Source organism: Rhineura floridana, chromosome 11 (genome assembly GCF_030035675.1).
Source record: "Rhineura floridana isolate rRhiFlo1 chromosome 11, rRhiFlo1.hap2, whole genome shotgun sequence".
Lineage (NCBI taxonomy): Eukaryota > Metazoa > Chordata > Lepidosauria > Squamata > Rhineuridae > Rhineura > Rhineura floridana.
Genome location: NC_084490.1, coordinates 2,202,212 through 2,221,477, shown reverse-complemented (window position 1 = coordinate 2,221,477; position 19,266 = coordinate 2,202,212). Strand labels below are relative to the sequence as shown.

The following is a 19,266-nucleotide window of genomic DNA, read 5'->3' as shown; positions in this document are numbered from 1 at the left end:
AAGAACGATAAGGAGATTGCAGAGAAGCTAAATGAATTCTTTGCATCTGTCTTCACAGTGGAAGATATAGGGCAGATCCCTGAACCTGAACTAACATTTGCAGGAAGGGATTCTGAGGAACTGAGACAAATAGTGGTAACGAGAGAGGAAGTTCTAAGCTTAATGGACAATATAAAAACTGACAAATCACCGGGCCCGGATGGCATCCACCCGAGAGTTCTCAAAGAACTCAAATGTGAAATTGCTGATCTGCTAACTAAAATATGTAACTTGTCCCTTGGGTCCTCCTCCGTGCCTGAGGACTGGAAAGTGGCAAATGTAACACCAATCTTCAAAAAGGGATCCAGAGGGGATCCCGGAAATTACAGGCCAGTTAGCTTAACTTCTGTCCCTGGAAAACTGGTAGAAAGTATTATTAAAGCTAGATTAACTAAGCACACAGAAGAACAAGCCTTGCTGAAGCAGAGCCAGCATGGCTTCTGCAAGGGAAAGTCCTGTCTCAGTAACCTATTAGAATTCTTTGAGAGTGTCAACAAGCATATAGATAGAGGTGATCCAGTGGACATAGTGTACTTAGACTTTCAAAAAGCGTTTGACAAGGTACCTCACCAAAGGCTTCTGAGGAAGCTTAGCAGTCATGGAATAAGAGGAGAGGTCCTCTTGTGGATAAGAAATTGGTTAAGAAGCAGAAAGCAGAGAGTAGGAATAAACGGACAGTTCTCCCAATGGAGGGCTGTAGAAAGTGGAGTCCCTCAAGGATTGGTATTGGGACCTGTACTTTTCAACTTGTTCATTAATGACCTAGAATTAGGAGTGAGCAGTGAAGTGGCCAAGGTTGCTGATGACACTAAATTGTTCAGGGTTGTTAAAACAAAAAGGGATTGCCAAGAGCTCCAAAAAGACCTCTCCAAACTGAGTGAATGGGCGGAAAAATGGCAAATGCAATTCAATATAAACAAGTGTAAAATTATGCATATTGGAGCAAAAAATCTGAATTTCACATATACGCTCATGGGGTCTGAACTGGCGGTGACTGACCAGGAGAGAGACCTCGGGGTTGTAGTGGACAGCACGATGAAAATGTCGACCCAGTGTGCGGCAGCTGTGAAAAAGGCAAATTCCATGCTAGCGATAATTAGGAAAGGTATTGAAAATAAAACAGCCGATATCATAATGCCATTGTATAAATCTATGGTGCGGCCGCATTTGGAATACTGTGTACAGTTCTGGTCGCCTCATCTCAAAAAGGATATTATAGAGTTGGAAAAGGTTCAGAAGAGGGCAACCAGAATGATCAAGGGGATGGAGCGACTCCCTTACGAGGAAAGGTTGCAGCATTGGGACTTTTTAGTTTAGAGAAAAGGCGGGTCAGAGGAGACATGATAGAAGTGTATAAAATTATGCATGGCATTGAGAAAGTGGATAGAGAAAAGTTCTTCTCCCTCTCTCATAATACTAGAACTCGTGGACATTCAAAGAAGCGGAATGTTGGAAGATTCAGGACAGACAAAAGGAAGTACTTCTTTACTCAGCACATAGTTAAACTATGGAATTTGCTCCCACAAGATGCAGTAATGGCCACCAGCTTGGATGGCTTTAAAAGAAGATTAGACAAATTCATGGAGGACAGGGCTATCAATGGCTACTAGCCGTGATGGCTGTGCTCTGCCACCCTAGTCAGAGGCAGCATGCTTCTGAAAACCAGTTGCCGGAAGCCTCAGGAGGGGAGAGTGTTCTTGCACTCGGGTCCTGCTTGCGGGCTTCCCCCAGGCACCTGGTTGGCCACTGTGAGAACAGGATGCTGGACTAGATGGGCCACTGGCCTGATCCAGCAGGCTCTTCTTATGTTCTTATGTTCTTAGTACTCTCCGTTCCCAGCACGACTCTTGCACAGTTCTCCGACAGACTGAGATGTGTTGCTGCTTTGCCCTCTGCTCTTAGTGACATTGGGGGGGGGGACTGTCCTTTACCAAGATGACTGCTTTTTGTTTTTAGTTGTTGTTGCTGTTTAGAAATGTTATAATTTTGGTGGTTTGAATGCCTGTAGATTGTGTTGTTTTGATTTGTATTTATGTTTTTCTATTTGTGTGTGAGCCACCTTGGGGGCCTTTTTGGCAGAAAGGCAGCCTAGAAATAAACACTAACATTAACATAACAGTTGCTGGAAACTGCAGGAGAGGAGAGTACTCTTGCACTCAGGTCCAGCTTGCGGGCTTCCTATAATGGGCATCTGGTTCTCCATTATGAGAACAGGATGCTGGACTAGAGGTGACATGATAGATGTGTATAAAATGATGCATGGTGCATGGAGAAAGTGGATAGATAGCAGTTTTTCTCCTTCTCTCATAACACTAGAACTCATGGACATCTGATGAAGCTGAATGCTGGGAGATTCAGGACAGACAAAGGGAAGGACTTCTTTACTCAGCGCGTAGTTAAACTCTGGCATTTGCTCCCTCAAGAGGCAGTGATGGCCAGCAACTTGGAGGGCTTTGAAAGAGGACTAATCAAAGTCATGAAGGAGAAGGGCTCCAAAAAATCTGAAGGGCACCCAGTTGGTGAAAGGTGCTTCCACCCCTTCTAGCCATGCCTAACCCCAGATACATCCAATTGTGGAAAAGAATCTGAGAGAGAGAGAAAAATGATTAGGAATCCTTGTGTTTGTTTACAGATTGTGTTTCCAGATCGGGCCTGAGTTTGCCTCTGGTTTAGCCCTGTTTTAGAGTGCTTTTTAAAGCTGCAGAGTCTGTGAAATACTTCATCTCTCTGGAGGCCCCCTCCCATGCACACCAGATACAATTCACCCATGCAGGACTAGGGGGCAAAACTGCATGTGCGTGCTCACCCGCATCCATGCACAGCGAACTGTCTGCTATTATTTCAGCGGCATGACATAATTTCTTGCCACTTTGCTACTTATGTTTGTTTTTAAAATTTGTATGAAATTTTAATGGGGGAGAGAGAAGGAGGCCAGGAACTACAAAAAAGCAAACAGCCCACTCGCATCTCAAGACACTCCACAATGCAAACAAGAAAAGCGTGGCACACCCAACCCTGAGAGAAGAACCTCACAAAGTTTTTGTGCAAGCAAGATAAATCCATAGAATCTGGGCCGGCTCTGACTCTGACAGTCTAGACTAGAGCAACAGAACATGGGGATGGATTTATTTGTTGCTTCAGCTGACGAAACATAATCTCTTGTTTATGGCAGGCAAATGAAAAAAACCCCACAACAATGCTAATCTGTAAATCAATACCTGTCACCAACAACCTCTCTCCCCTCCAATTATACGCTGGGCTTCTATGATGTCATGGAATGTTCTCAGGCCTGCTCAGGGTCAGGTGCTGGCAACAGAATGTTCACAAACAGCTCCTGTGATGGAAGGGAAAGTCCTGTTTCGCTCTGCTGGAGATGGGGTGGGATAGCAGGGTGGGGGGCAGGAGAGATGCGGCTTCCTACATCTGCACATGACATGGCACCACAGCCTCCCCCATCTCTCTCCCTCCTGGGAATGCTTCCTAAAAGTTTGGTTTCCTCCCCACCTTTCTAGGCATGGGGAAAGCTCAGGTCGCGTCTGTTGTTTTTTCCGCTCAGCAAGGGGAGAGACTTTTCCTCTCCCTCCTGCTCCGGTGCAGACCTATAGCTCACTGCGAGATCCCACAATTTGCTGTTCTGTCGACTGCTCCCAGGGTGGAAATAAGCAGCTGTGAGTCTGTGTCCCTGTTGCATTGATCTGGAAAGGCCGGCTCCTCACTCGCCTCTTGCAAACCGAGCCGGGAGGAGATGATTTAAGGGGTTGTCGTGCTGTTAATTGCTACACACAAAAAATCCTGGTTGTTGAGATTCAGTCCGCTGCACACCCTCCCCTCCCCCCTCCATCTCTTCTCTGGAAGCGACAGGCACAAACCACACATGTGCGAGGGACAGACTCAGTGGTGAGGGAGAGGGACAAGTTCAGGGGCTTCTTTCTTTCTCACTCAAATCATAGCACTGAAACAGGTTCTAGGCGACGAAGCCCTGGGCTCTGGCTCAAAGGAACCACGTTGGCCGCTCCACCCATCATTTCCGTAGCAAAGTGCAATTTATTTCGGTAGTTATTATTACATTTTATATCCCGCCCTTCCTCCCAAAAGGAGCCCCAATTAAATTGCGCCCTCCCAATAGCTGTGTGTGATAGACAGCAGTTATTCCCATTGTGCAGAAGGGGAATCGAGGCACATAAGGGGGGGGGGAGGCTGTCCATCAGCCACTCAGTGATCTCATGGCACGGCTTGGGACCACAATACCTGATGGAAAGTCTCTCCTGATACAAATCCTCCGGGTGCCTACTCCGAGGGAACTCGGAGGATGGCAACAAGGGAGAGGGCCTTCTCAGTGGTGGCCCCCAAATTATGGAATGATCCATTTGACGAGGTGCGTCTGGCGCCAACACTGTTACCTTTTCGGTGCCAGGTCAAGACTTTACTCTTCTCCCAGGCATTTTAGTATGTGTTTTATACTGTTTAAATTTTTAAATTGTGTTTTAAATTGTTTTTATAAGATCTGTTTTAAATTGTATTTGTTTTAATGTTTTTAGTTACTGTAAACCGCCCAGAGAGCTTCGGCTACGGGGCGGTATATAAGTACAATAAATAAATAAATAAATGGCAGAGGCAGGACAAATACCGCTCTTCGGGCACAGGTGAGCAAAAAGCACTCTGCGTATGCTCAGTTTCCGTTTTGTTCTTTGATGTGGCTTCCCGCGGTTCAGCGCTAGGATCTGGCATCGGTTCGGGGTCGCGGGCTGACCCGACGGCAAGTTCGGCGCTCCGCCGGGGCATTTGGGAGCCACAGCCAAGGCCTGTTCCTCTAGGGGGCGCCAGTTAAGGGCGAGGGACGGGGAATGGTGCCTGCAGGGGTTGCCCTCCACCCCGTCCGGCGTGGGGCTGAAGGGGAGGCGTCTTGGGGAGCAAACAGGGTCCTGGGATGCGCATCTCCTCTCCACCCCCCGCCGCATTTTGATGCCTGGACCCCCTCCAAGGACCCTATTCTAAGAGCCTTTCCAAAGCGCGACCCTTCCTTAAGGGGATTTGGGAGGCAGCCCCCCCTTCTGACGGCTCATGACTTTCTGTTGTGCTTGGGAGCCTCCCCCCCACAGGGCCAACTCGCCCCCTGGCGGCGCCCTGACCCCTTCCTCCCCCCACATCGTACGCGAGCTCCCACCAACGGTGCTCCGCTACATGGCGACTCCATCCCTCCCTTGGCGCAGAAAACGGAGCAAACCTCTTGCAAGGGAGTTCCAGGGGAGGGAAGGAAGCCCCCCAACTTCACCCCCCAAAGGCAAAAGACCCCTTTCTATGGGGAGGGGGCCTGCGTCCTTCCAGTGCCTGCCTTTCCTCAGGGGAAGAGAAAGTCTTTCTCTCTCCCCCCCCATAAGTTTGCCCCCCACGAGCTTTGTCACGGGCGTGTGACAGCACACCTCTTCTCCCCCGCCCCCGCCCCCCCTTCGCCGCTCCGCTCCCTCCCCCTTCGCTTAGGATCGCGCTGGCTCGCTCCGCAGCCCCCTCCCCCCGCCACCCACAATTAACCTCTGGCGCTCTGAAGGACATCGGGGTCTCCTCTCCCCGCCCCTCCCGCCCCCCCCCCGCCTTCCCAAGCGCAGCGGAAGCCGGGATGGAGGAAGCCCCGACGCCGCCGAGGAGGAGGCGGAGGCGGCGGCTGGCGATCCAGTCCTAGCGGGAGCTGGTGGGGCTCTCTCTGCCGGCCGGGGCCACTTTTTCGCAGCTCTTCCGGAGGAGAGGAGGGGTCCGCCCGAAGGGAGCGCCTCCCTGCCCGCCGCCGCCTGCTCTCTTCTGCCCTTTCTTTTCCCGGCTTCCCGCCCAGTCATTCTCCGGGCAATCCCTTTCTTTGGAACCGTCCGCTGCCGGGAATCGAACTCTCCCCCCGGGTGGATTCCTCGCCCTCCCGAAGCCGGCGACCGCGCAGCCTTGCCGCGCGCCCTCCAGCCGGCCCGGGACCTCTTGACCCGCCGCCGGGAGGAGGAGGAGAGACCGAGGGCGCCCTCTCCCACTAGCCCCGCTGGCCTCCGGATGGGGCAGGGATGGCCGCCTTAGCCAGCTCCCTGATCCGGCAGAAACGGGAGATCCGCGACCCGGTGGTCAGCCGGCCCGTCGCCGCCCAGCGGAAGGTTTGTCCCCGCGGCACCAAGTCGCTGTGCCAGAAGCAGCTCCTCATCTTGATCTCCAAAGTCCGGCTGTGCGGGGGGCGGAAGGGCCGGCTGGAGAAGACGTCCGGTGAGTGAGCCGCCGGCCCAGAGGCGCGCAGGGGGGGGGCGGGCCGGGGTCGCCTCTCTCCGGGGCAGGGAACGTCCCCGCCGCTTGGTCCGGCTGGGGAGGGGCCCCCTCGGAGCCCCTGAAGCGCCGCTGCCAGTCAGTGCGGGCTGGAGGGTTGAGGCAGCTGCCCCCCTCTAGGAGGGCTGGGACTCCCTTTTCCAGAAAGACGCTTCCAGGGCTTATGGGGAACCCCCGCACCCAGCCCACCCTCCTCTTGAGACGCTTGCTTCAGTGGTGGTACGCCAGCGATGCTGTCTTGGGGGGTCCCTCCTGCTCAGAGTGCGTGCGTGCGTGCGGGGGCGTCTTCTGCCATGACCAGAGCCGCTACTCCCCAAATGTGCTGCTCAAGTGTGATTTATTTGCTCAGACCGCTTGCAAACAACAGTTTTCAGGGGGTCGACCGGAGTGGACAGCATTCCGCAGGGAGACTTGTTTCTCAGGTCCACAGCTTTGTTTTGTCTTTGTGGATATGGCTGTTTGGCAAGTTGCAGTGTCCAGTGGTCAACAGCAGGAGGCGCTGGTTGCTCCAGGTTTAGATGGGCTGTTTTCGACCTTGCACTTCCTAGGGTCACCTGCAGGGGGCACTGCACAACATTTGGTTAGGTGGTTTGATTGAAGGTTTGTTTCCTCCCAGTCAACTGTAGGGGGCGCTGCCTAGCAATGGGGTAATCTGGTTTGATGAGCACATGCATAGGAGTAGGGGGGTTTGCAGGGCGGAGCATGTACAGTCTCTTCCAGACAACTGGTTTACGTGGAGCAGGCACAGAAGTGATACTAAATACATGCAAGCCGGATGGACTAAAATTCAGAAATCTCAAAAGACCGAGAACACCCTGTAGGTAGGGACTTCTGTGGACCCGACTGTCCAGTGCCCTCTGTTGGCTGAAAATTGTCATTACAATAAAGATTTTTATTTTATTTTTATTTTACATTAAAAAACGTTGGTCATAAAACCGAAAATAAATAATTTGCAAGTAGACAGGTGTATACAGACAACCACGTATAGGATGGAGGAAAGAATTAATGAGCCAATGCAAATGGGGATATTGGAGGGCAGGCATCCCGAAGAGCAAAGGGAGGTGGATTTGAAATGAATGGGTCCCAGTGGCACCTTTTCAGCACAAACGGCATCAGTGTGAACCTCTTATTTCCTACTGGAATACAGATGCCAGCTTCCTCGGTGGCTTAAAAAATATTTAAGTGAAACTGAATCCATAGACTGGTCTCTCTCCCCACATTCCAGCCCATGGGGCTTGTTCATCCAGCCCAGCCCAGCCATATGATGCAGGGGCTGATGGGAGTTGTAGTCCAAAGCACCTGGAGGGCATCTGGCTGGGGAGGGCTGATATTTTGACACGGAAATTATTCTGAAGGAACAATATTTTTAATTGTAAGTTCTCCTTCCCTTTCTGAGAACAGTTAGCAGACTTTGCATCCACAGCAACTGTTTCAAAAACGAGCATTGCTGATTTGGAGGCCTGTGGTGTTGGAGAAGAGCTTTGCAGATACCATGGACTGTGAAAAAGACCAATAATTGGGTGTTAGAACAAATTAAACCAGAACTGTCACTAGAAGCGAAAAGGGTGAAACGGGGGTTATCATACTTTGGACACATCATGAGGAGACACGGTTCACTAGAAAAGACAATAATGCTGGGAAAAACAGAAGGGAGTAGAAAAAGAGGAATGCCAAACAAGAGGTGGATTGATTCCATAAAGGAAGCCACAGCCCTGAACTTACAAGATCTGAACAGGGTGGTTCATGACAGATGCTCTTGGAGGTCACTGATTCAAAGGGTCGCCATAAGCTGTAATCGACTTGAAGGCACATAACAACAACACCACCACCAAGGTCCTGGCCTTCACCCATGATGCCTCTACCTCAGGGATGGGGAACATCTGTGACACCCCCCCAAATGTTGTTGGACTCCAACCCACATCCGCTCCAGCCAGCATGACCGGTGGTCAGGGGTGATGGCAGCTGTAGGCCCACAACATCTGTCTGAAAGCCTGGAGTGCTGCTGCCAGTCCGTGTAGGCAGTGCTGGGCTAGATGGGCTGACTTAATATATTCCTTACATGCTCAGAGGCCCTGTTTCCTTTTTGACCAAGCCACCTGTTCCAAGGCTGGACAGTAGAACTCAGCGAGAAAATTTGAGTAAATAAGCTGCTGGACTTTCCTAGCAGCAGATGAACCCCTTTGGGGATTTTACCATGTTTGAAAAAGATAGCACATTAACTTTTTTATTTATTTATTTAATTTATATACCGCCCTAAACCCGAAGGCTCTCTGGGCGGTGTACAAAAAGATAAAAAACAAGTAATGTATAAATACAATAAATACAATAAATCAAGAAAACAAAAGAAACAAACAATAAAAGAACCAAACAACATCCAAAATACAAATAATGATGAAAATGCTATTAAAACACACTTTAAAATGCCTGGGAGTATAAAAAGGTTTTCACCTGGCGCCGAAAAGATAGTAGCGTCGGCGCCAGGCGCACCTCATCAGGGAGACTGTTCCACAGTTCGGGGGCCACCACAGAAAAGGCCCTTTAAAGGTCTCTAAATGAAAACACAGCTGCTGCTGAATTCTGAAACCAAAGGTTTATTATGCCTGAATGTGAAAGCCTATTTGCTTATTCTCCGAATGCTCCCTAACGATGGGGGGAGGAAATAATAATTAAGGCTTATTAGCCTAAATGCTCATGTCTACACCTCTCACTCCTGACCTGTTCAGGATGGATGCTAATTGCCCGGTTACAATTAGTCTGCATATGGGGTGGGGAATGGGAGGGGGAAGGAGATGGTGGTTCAGGTCCTCTTCCCTAATGGCTACAGAGGGCAGCCGCAGTTCTTAACTTCTCTTTTAAAATCCCCCCAAGAGGAATAGAGAACAGGCATCAAGGCATCAGAACCTCAGCTTTGGGGGAATAGGGGAGGGGTGATTAATGTTGCAGGAAGGGGGTGTGTGGGGCTCAGTGGCAGAGCCCCTATTTTGCATGAAGGAGGGTCCCAGAGTCTATCCCTGAGGGCATCTCCAGGCAGATGAGCAGCTGCCAGCCAGTGTAGATGGATGGGCTAACGGTCTGGCTCAGCAGACGCTTTTTGCATTCCAGTGGCCAGGCACAAGCTTTGTGCCACAAGCCCCCGGCAAGCAGCAATGACAGTCTGAGGCCAGAAGGCCCATCTGCCTCTGTGCCTTCCTGTTGCCAGGTTGCGAGTGTATCGATCCAGCCCCAGAGCAAGATAGGAAGGGGGGCCCTTCAAGGGTGACCCCTCATTCAGTGCCTCAGACTGCATGGATAATGCTTTCCGTTAAAGCACATTACTGTGACATAAAGCTTTTTAAATGGAAAAGAAGAAAACTGCCTGAAGGTTTTAGAATGCCAAACAGCTGGGCTTTTAATCAGAAGCAAGCCTGCTGGCAATCAATGGGACTGACTTCCGGGAAATTTTTGAGTTGAGTAGCACGTTTAGGATTGCCGCCTAAGCTGGTTTTAGCGTCTTGTTTATGTGGCTGGTTATCCTGCGATAACACAAACCTCCTCCACTTGATTCAGCTTCTCAGTGCCGAATCAGAGGCTGAAGTGAATCCGACGAGTTAACTTGGGGATTCTTGTCCAAATTAATAAACGCAGGAAGAGAGACTTTTGCTGTTGCGTGAAGGTTGCATGGCATGACCCCTAATTTGTGGGTGCCTTAACGGCAGCTAAGGGAGAGATCCTGTATTTATTTAGTATTATAGCCCACTCTTCACCTAATGGTCCCAGGGTGCTCTACGAAAACATCGCAATTAAAACAAGGGCAAATTATATGAAAATCATAAAATAAAACCCGCAAAACTAACCAATTCAAAATAGATGGAGAGATCTGGCCCATGGTGCACAATCGGGCAATCCAGCGATTCTGGTTCATTTGTGGGGGGGGTATGTGCCACTGGGGATTCCATCCCAGGCACCACAGAGAGTGCACCTCAGACAGCTCCTTGAAAGTTCAGACTAAAACCCAGAGCGGATTCCACTGCCCCACTGATATCGAAGCCACCAGCCGCCACTGACCCCAAATATCTAGGGCCAGACCCACAGCAAGCTATTCCCCCAAGATATTGACTGTTCTCTACACAAGCCAGGATTTTGGTGGCATTTTCCCCCCCATGCCCCCCAGCCACCCACAGAGCTCATTCCTGCCTTTGTGTCATTTGTCAAGTCCCTGCATTTCTCTTTGGAATGGGTGGCTTTCAGAACCCACCAGAGAGACATTTATGGGGATTGCACAGGCCAAGAGGAAAAGATAAGGAAGGCCGAGAGCCACTGTGAGGCACTGACTCCCTGTCCGCTCCCTGAAGCCCCCTCCACTCCAATGTTGTCCTTCAAACATCTGAGCAAAGAGAGAGTGACAGGCAATGTGGGGCTCTTATCCAAGGAAACCGCCTGCGGAACTTTGTGCATGCTAAGCATCTTTCTTTCTTTCTTTCTTTCTTTCTTTCTTTCTTTCTTTCTTTCTTTCTTTCTTTCTTTCTTTCTTTAAAAGGTGTTTCCATCTCAGCATTCCCTTTTCCATCTAATATAATGTTTTCTTCAAATATTTATACCTTGCCTTTCCGAACAATGTCAGGGACTTTGAAGGTACATACAACACAGTAATAACAACAGGTACAACAGATCTTGGGGGGGGGGAACCAAAACAAGCCATGCAGCAGGAATTTAGCAGAAGATGAAGATCATGATGATTTAAATTTATATCCTGTCCTTCCTCCCAAGGGAGCCCAGGGTGGCAAACATATCAATAACAACATAACAAAAAAATTAAATCTTAAAGCAGTTAGGTAAGCCAGAAGTACCCAGTGATTGTTATTACCCATCATTTAGAGCTCGGTGCCAGGAGGAAGGAGGAGAGGAGACTGGCTGAGTTTCCCAGAGGGGGAAATTCCACCTCCGTGGGCCTCCACCGAGGTGGCCTTGTGCCCTGCATCCCGGCCTGTTACAGCTCCAGTGGTGCAGGGACACAGAGCAGGACCCCTGCCCTGATGATCAAAAGTGAGGAGACTGGCTGCTCTGTGAGCAACTGGCCCTTAATAAGCTGCAGCCCTCAAAGCACTTCAATTTCTGTCCCACCTTGTGGAAGGAAGCTTTCACTGGGAAGATGCTGGAGGCATTTGATCCTCTTGTTGTATGTGCCTTTCTTTGATCACATCATACATTTAAAGCACATTCAATGCACATTTAAAGCACGTGGTGTTCCCCACAGCATCCTGGGAACTGTAGTTTACCCCTCACAGAGCTACAATCCTCAGCACCCTTGGAAAACTACAGTTCCCAGGATTCTTTGGGGGAAGCCATGTACTTTAAATGTGCTTTAAAGGTATAGGGGGGGTGTATCCGTCACTTGCTCCTTGCCTTCAGGCCTATTAAAAAGAAAGTATTTTTGGTCAAGATAATTTTAAGCATGGCTGTGAAATGGCTGTAAAGCACAGATTGTGGCCTCAGGGACTGAATCTAGTGCCCTGTAAAACTCAGTATAGTTACTGGTTTGTTTGTTTTTAAGGAGCAAGTCACTAGTCTTCATTGGCTGCAGACATATGCTTAATACTATGCATCAAGCTGACAATCTAAAAATTAGCACAAGAGAGACAACAGAGGAAAGGAAGGGAAACAGAGGTGAGGGTAGACAGGTGGAGGTGGGGGGAGAGAGAGACTAAACTGTTACTTCAATTGCATGTGTGTAATGTTGTTGTTGTCGTTGTTATGTGCCTTTAAGTCGACTACTACTTATGGCGACCCTCTGAATCAGTGACCTCCAAGAGCATCTGTCATGAACCACCCTGCTCAGATCTTGTATGTTCAGGTCTGTGGCTTCCTTGATGGAATCAATCCATCTCTTGTTTGGCCTTCCTCTTTTTCTACTCCCTTCTGTTTTTCCAAGCATTATGGTCTTTTCTAGTGAATCATGTCTTCTCCTTATGTGTCCAAAGTATGATAACCTCCGTTTCATCATTTTAGCTTCTAGTGACAGTTCCGGTTTAATTTGTTCTAACACCCAATTATTGGTCTTTTTCGCGGTCCATGGTATGTGCAAAGCTCTCCTCCAACACCACATTTCAGATGAGTACGTGTGTAATACATAAGTTTAATTACAGTAGGCAGGGGGAGTAGCATAGACTACAATTCCCATCATCCCTGTCCATTGACCATGTTGGCTGGGGCTGATGGGAGTTGGAGTCCAGCAACACCTGGAGGGCGCCACCTTGGCTACTCATGCAGTAAGACCTAAGGACTCCTGTGTCATGCCAAAGGCAGCATGGAAAACATCCGTTCTGAGAAGGGTTTTTGAATTAAAATGAGAAGATTAGATATTATTTGACTGATTCATTGCTTCCGTTTGTATTCAACTAAGATGGTGGGGTGGTTCACAGCTCATCAACAAAAATACTAAAATGCAAACCAACGCTGGTGCAATCTTTTAAAAAAACCCAGAACAAATTAAACCCAGAAACTTGTAACTGATATAACAAGAATAATGCAGCGGCCGAGGCAATACAAATAATCCAGGACACCCCTAAAGCCAAGGGGAATGAATGCATCTCAGGTGACGACCAAACCTCTACAAGGAGAATCGTTGCCACACCTCCAGGGAGAAGCCGTTCCACGGGCAGGTGTCTGCCACTGACAAAAGCCCTGTCCCAGGTCACCACACAGCAGGCTGCGCCCCTTGGCCAGACTGTGAGAGGGGTCTCTTTAGATAAGCTCACAGAGGAGCAGGACTGTGGCCATGAGTCTATATGGAACAGCCATGTTCAGGGACAGTCTACCTCTCTATATTACCAGTTGCTGAGGAGCAATTGCAGGGCAGGGCTGTTATCTTTGTGCCTTGCTGAGGGGAACTGCCTGCGGTCAGTGGCAGAGCACCTGTGTTGCATGCAGAAGGGCCCAGCTTCAGTCCCCAATGGCATCTCAAGGGAGGGCTGGGAGAGACTGCCTGCCTGAAACCCTGGAGAGCCGCTGCCAATCAGTGTTGACACTACTGATCTAGATGGGCCAAGGGTCTGACTCAGTATAGGGCCATTTCCTATGCTTCTGAGAGTGTACAGAATGCTGGACACGATGGTCTGACCCTGCAGGGCTCTCTTAGGTATTGGGCAACCTGTGTCCATCATTCAAAATCCTTTAATTGTGCAGCTGCTTTGGGGCGGGATGTGTGTGTGTTATTTATTCTGCCTCTGCCAGGTATTGGAAGCAATCAGAGGGGCTACGCAGGTGCCAAAAAGCAGGCCTTTGGCCACTCGGTCCCTCTCTGGTTGCAGGCAAAAAGCCCGTTAGCCTTTCCCAACAATTCAGCCGGGGCTGATGGAAGTTGTGGTCCAAAGTGGCAGGAGGGCGCCAGGCTGTGAAAGGCTGATCCGCACGTTTAAGCCACTGTAGTGTAGTGGTTAAGGTGCTGGACTACGACCTGGGAGACCAGGGTTCGAATCCCCATGCAGCCATGAAGCTCCCTGGGTGACCTTAGGCCAGTCACTGCCTCTCAGCCTCAGAGGAAGGCAATGGTAAACCACCTCTGAATACCGCTTACCATGAAAACCCTGTTCATAGGGTCACCTTAAGTCAGGATTGACTTGAAGGCCGTCCATTTCCATTTGGCAGCCAGAAGACCTAATACCTTGCTTTAGAGAAAAATAAAGCAACCAGAAGTGGTTGGGATGCAGAAATCTGCAACAAAATACCAAATGCCAGGGGTAGTGTTGGTGTTTCTTATCCTTATACTAAACTATGGCTTACATCTTGCATATGACAGAGAGAGACACAATCCAGCTGCCTCCATTTACCAGGGACAGTCCCTGGTTGGTTGGTTGGTTTATTACCTGCACTGTCCCTGTTTTGACCTTATTTTTGCCTTGGGGGAATGTTCTGTGTGCGCCTGCATGCTTGTGTGCATGTTGCCCTTCTTCTGGGTTCTCTAGAGGTGGATGTGTGGGTTCTCTACAGAGGGAAGGGCTGAGCCTTTGCCAGTCAGTGGAGACAATACTGAGCTATATAGACCAAGGCTCTGAGTCAATGTGAAGCACTTTTCTTTGCACATCAGTGCAGATGCATGGACATGGTTGCATGCAAACAGAGGTGCCTTGCAAAAGACAGCCTGCGGCAGCTTTCCAAATTGTGACCTTCTAACATTCTGTTGAACAATCCTGTTTTTCTGATGTGTCTTTAGTAACAGACACCAACATGCTTGTGATTTAAAATGATGCAGGGCAGACTGTCGCAGTGTAAATGGCACTGAAGCGGAGTAGAGCCTTCGAGCATGGAGGGAGGAGGAGGAGACCAGGCGGTGATTCTTAGCGTGATGATCGGGGTGTTACAAGCATGTCCTTCTTTTAATTTGCTAAATGTTGAAGCATGTGCCGAGGAGGTGTGTGCCTGAAAGGAGAAAGGTCTTTTTCTGCAGTAGCTCATGCAAGGAAATATTGAAGCAAAAAAAAAAAATCACTTTAAGTTGAGGGTGTGCCTTTAATTGTGGGGTACGAGGGGACCTACAATGCTAGTGACCTTTTCCTATTTCTCCAGCTCAACTCAGAGCACTGAGCAGTACCAGCTGGGCTCTAAAGTCCATGGGGCCAGAATTGTTTTTCCAGGCAGGATTTGAACTGCAGCCTAGGCTTCAATTTTGGACACAGACTTTACCACCCACTGAAAGGGAAATGGCTCCAGAATCCAAGTCTTGCAGTACAGGAGAGAAGAGTCAGACTCCAGGACTCCTGGCTCCCATTTCCATTCTCGACCCTCCAAGAGGTCTGGGCTTAAGTCTCCATCCTCTCCAACCTGTCTCCCAGACTCCAAATTGGGGATAGCCAATGTGGTGATCTCCAGATATCATTCGACTTCTATTCCCAGCATGGCCAATGGTCAGAGACGAGGGCAGTTGTAGTCCTATACAATCTGCAGGGCCTCACATTGGCCTGCTTGTTGTTGTTATGTGCCTTCAGTTCAATCACAACTTATGGTGACCCTATGAATCAGTGACCTCCAAAAGCATTTCTTACAAACCACCCTGTTCAGATCTTGTACGTTTAGGTCTGTGGCTTCCTTTATGGAATCAATCCATCTCTTGTTTGGCATTCCTCTTTTTCTACTCCCTGCTGTTTTTCCCACTATTATTGTCTTTTCTAGTGAATCATGTCTTCTCATGATGCGTCCAAAGTATGATAACCTCAGTTTCATCATTTTAGCTTCTAGTGATAGTTCTGGTTTAATTTGTTCTGACACCCAGTTATTTGTCTTTTTCGCAGTCCATGGTATGCACAAAGCTCTCCTCCAACACCACATTTCAAATGAGTTGATTTTTCTCTTATCCGCCTTTTTCACTGTCCAACTTTCACATCCATACATAGAGATCGGGAATACCATGGTCTGAATGATCCTGACTTTGGTGTTCAGTGATACATCTTTGCATTTGAGGTCCTTTTCAAGTTCTCTCACAGCTGCCCTCCCCAGTCCTAGAAGTCCTAGACTTGTAGGGCGGGGGTAGCATTTTGGTCTCTCTCATTAAAGAACATGCAGTTATAACTTAACTGCACTTTGTTTAAAATTGGGGGAGAGCAGATAGCCTTCCTTCCGAGTGGTGGTGATTTCCAGTGCTACGGTGCAAAATCTGTTAACATTTGCAAGTTCCTGCTGTCCTACTCCCAGGGGCCAATCCTTGCAGCTCCCAGAGTTTATTTTGTTTATTAAATTTATATGCCGCCCTTCCTCCCAGAAGGAGCCCATAAGAACATACAAAGAGCCTGCCTGCTGGATCAGGCTAGAGGGGGGGCATCTATTCCAGCCTCCTGTTCTCACAGTGGCCAACCAGGTGCCCATTAGGGGAAGCCTGCAAGCAGGACCTGAGTGCAAGAGCACTCTCCCCTCCTGCAGTTTCCAGCAACTTGTATTCAGCTGCATAGTGAGTCCTGCTACAGAGGCAGAGCAAGAGGCAGAAACTATGGAGACAGAGATTCCCAAGAGTTGGGCTCTTGGAACCAACCCGTATCAGAGACATTTTCTCATGCATGTGCAAAGAGTCACGTGTGTGCCGTAATGCATGTGTTGCGTCTAAGTACACTCTGGCTTGAGTTTCTCTTTTTTAAAAAAATGTTACAATAGATTTTATCTTTATTTTAATTTAAAAGCATATATAAACAGTTCAATCAATCATCATTTATTACGGTCAATGACCAGCACTATAATATAAACAGCTTAATGTTTCAAAAATCTCCAGGATGCGTGCAATCTAAAAGACAAACAATACATCATGAAAACATTAAAACAAAAACACCGCCTCAAACCAGCAAAGAAGCAGTATCAAAACATATAAAAGCAAATGAAACAGAAACTCAGAGGACTCAAACATGTAAAATGATAGTTGCAGACGGACACAGGAGTAGAAAAATAAAATGTGAGATTTGGCCACAGCAAAGCCCTCTCGGGTGGCCAGATGCCTCCAGCCCCTCCAATCCAAACAAAAATGCCCCCACCCATTATTTGCTCAGCTCCTCAAATCCCAGCCACCACACTCACCAAGCCCACTGGCACCCCAACCCTCCTCCTCCTCCTCACATCCCTAGCGTAGGCCACCATGGTGGGCGGTCCAGTCTGTACAGGATGGTGGGTGAAGGCGGCCTGTTTCAACTTGGTGAGCTCCAGATGTTGTTGGGCTCCAACCAGGGGTGTAGTTGTCTGGGGTCGGGGTCTGTGTCTTAGACTCATTTTTTTGGGAGCAGGGTCTGAATGTCTCCACCATCCTATGAGCCAATCAGCATGGAAGGGGAGTCTGCGAGCCACTGAAAGAGTCTCCTAACATACTTCCTTGTCCTTTTCTGCTGATTGGAGCCAATCGGAGTGAAAGGAGGTGAATTAGCTACTGAGAAGACCCTTCTCAGTAGCCAACACTCTCCCTTTTCATGCTGATTACCCCTAGGGACATCTGTTGTTGTGGGAGAAAGCATTAACAAGGATCTCATTCTCAATCCTGCAGCAAAAAAAGGGGGTGCGTGGCTGTGACTGTCATGAAGGGACCCTGCACTTCTGAATTTGCCACTACAGTACTGTCAGCTCCCATCAGCCCCACCATGGCCAATTGTCAGGGATGATGGGAGCTGTAGTCCAACAACACCTGGAGGGCAACCAGGTTGGGGAAGGCCAGGAGAGGGAGGAAAGTGTCTCTCCATCTTGCAGAACAGGGTCACCCAACGAGCCCAAATATTGGGAGTTTTAAGACGTGGGAACATGGGAAGCCGTCTTATATGGAGTCAGGCCATTGGTCTATCTAACTCAGATTGTCTACACTGACTGGCAGCAGATTGCCAGGGTTTCAGAGAAGGGGTCTCTCAGCCCTACCTAGAGATGTGATCAGGGATTGAACCTGGGGCATTTGTTTATTTGTTTATTAAATGTATATCCCACCCTTCCTCCCAGTAGGAGCCTAGGGTGGCAAACAAAAACACTAACAACACTATAAACATCATAAAAACAAACATTAAAATATATTAAAACAAAACATCTTTTAAAAAAAAAGCTTTAAAAACATATTTAAAAGCAATTCCAGCACAAATGCAGACTGGGATAAGGTCCCTACTTTTTGAAGGAGTAAGGTCTTGTTGAAAGACGAAGGCACTGAAAAGACAGCAGAGATGGCGCCTGTCTAATATTGAAGGGGAGGGAATTCCACAGGGTAGCAGAACGGACCTCCTGATCAGATGGCATCTGCAGGAGACCCTCACCTGGAGAGCGCAGTGATCGACTGGGGATATAAGGGGTAAGACAGTCTTTCAAGTGTCCTGGTCCTAAGCTGTCTAGGGCTTTGTACACCAAGACTAGAACCTTCAACGTGGCCCGGTAGCAAATGGGCAGCCAGTGCAATTCTTTCAGCAGTGGGGTGATGTGTTGGTGATACCCTGCCCAGTGAGCAGTCTTGTTGCCGCATTTTGTTCCAGCTGCAGCTTCCGGACCAACCTCAAGGGCAGCCCCACATAGAGCTCATTGCAGTAATCCAGCCTGGAGGTTACCACTGCGTGGACAACAGTGGTCAGGCTATCCCAGGCTGGAAACGGCTGCAGCTGTCTTACCAGCCGAAGCTGGTCAAAGGCACTCCTAGCAGCTGAGGTCACCTGGCCCTCTAGTGAGCTTCTGGGCTGTCCCCTGTTGGAAACAAGACTGCTGAATTTCACAGGCGTTTGGTCTGATCCAGCAGGGCTCTTCCTTGCAGTAAGCATCCTGTCCTCCCTCTGCACCAGTTGTGGCTGGCGGCTCCATGTCAGTGGGGCAGTGGAACCCACTCCGAGTTTTAGTCCTACCTTTCCAGGAGTTGGTTTAGTGCCTTGGAGAGCTCCTTGGAAGTTCAGATGAAACCCAGAGTGGATTCCACTCCCCCACTGACATGGAGCCGCCAGCCCCCACTGCTCTGTACCCAAAGCTGCCCCCCCGCTTGCCCTCATCCTCTGCTGGATATGCAGTCTGCAGCACCCTCCCATTTCAAGCTGGGGCCAGATCATCCCCCTCCTCCCCACTGCTTGCCTTCCCTTCCCCTCCCCTCCCGCTGGCTGATTTCTTGGACCATTGCCTGCACCTCATTACCCTGCGGTGTCCTTGCAGCTGGCAGAAAACAGCTCCTGTCATGGCAACCAGCCAAAAACTCAGCCCCTCGGTGTGCTCTCTGCTGCTTCAGCCTACAGCACCCTCTTTTGTCATGCATATTGCCCACCTACCCCCAAAAAACAGGTTGAAAAGAGCCCAGGAGCAACCTCCAGATCCTCCCTCTAAGCCCCCTAAACACTGGGGGGGGGGAAAGCCCTGCACAGGCAGGGGTGTGCTGGGGGTGGGTGGGACAGGACTCTTCTGCAGTGGCCCTCTGACCCTCTCCCCTCCCCATCACTGCAGTTTGTAAGCTTCCTGGGGCAGGGACTGTGTCCGTGCTGCATCCCAGCA

The 19,266-nt window shown here is 49.3% G+C and overlaps 1 protein-coding gene across 4 annotated transcripts in view; it reads left to right on the top strand.

Moving 5' to 3' along the window:
* The first annotated feature begins 5,664 nt into the window (after window positions 1–5,664).
* FGF11 (fibroblast growth factor 11) overlaps window positions 5,665–19,266 on the top strand; it is a 59,615-nt gene continuing 46,013 nt past the window's right edge. For all 4 annotated transcript variants that reach the window (XM_061588767.1, XM_061588766.1, XM_061588768.1 and 1 more), the window contains exon 1: window positions 5,665–6,273. In XM_061588767.1, the coding sequence (XP_061444751.1) occupies window positions 6,081–6,273 (193 nt within the window). In that variant the 5' untranslated portion in view covers window positions 5,665–6,080. The remainder of the gene's footprint in view (window positions 6,274–19,266) is intronic.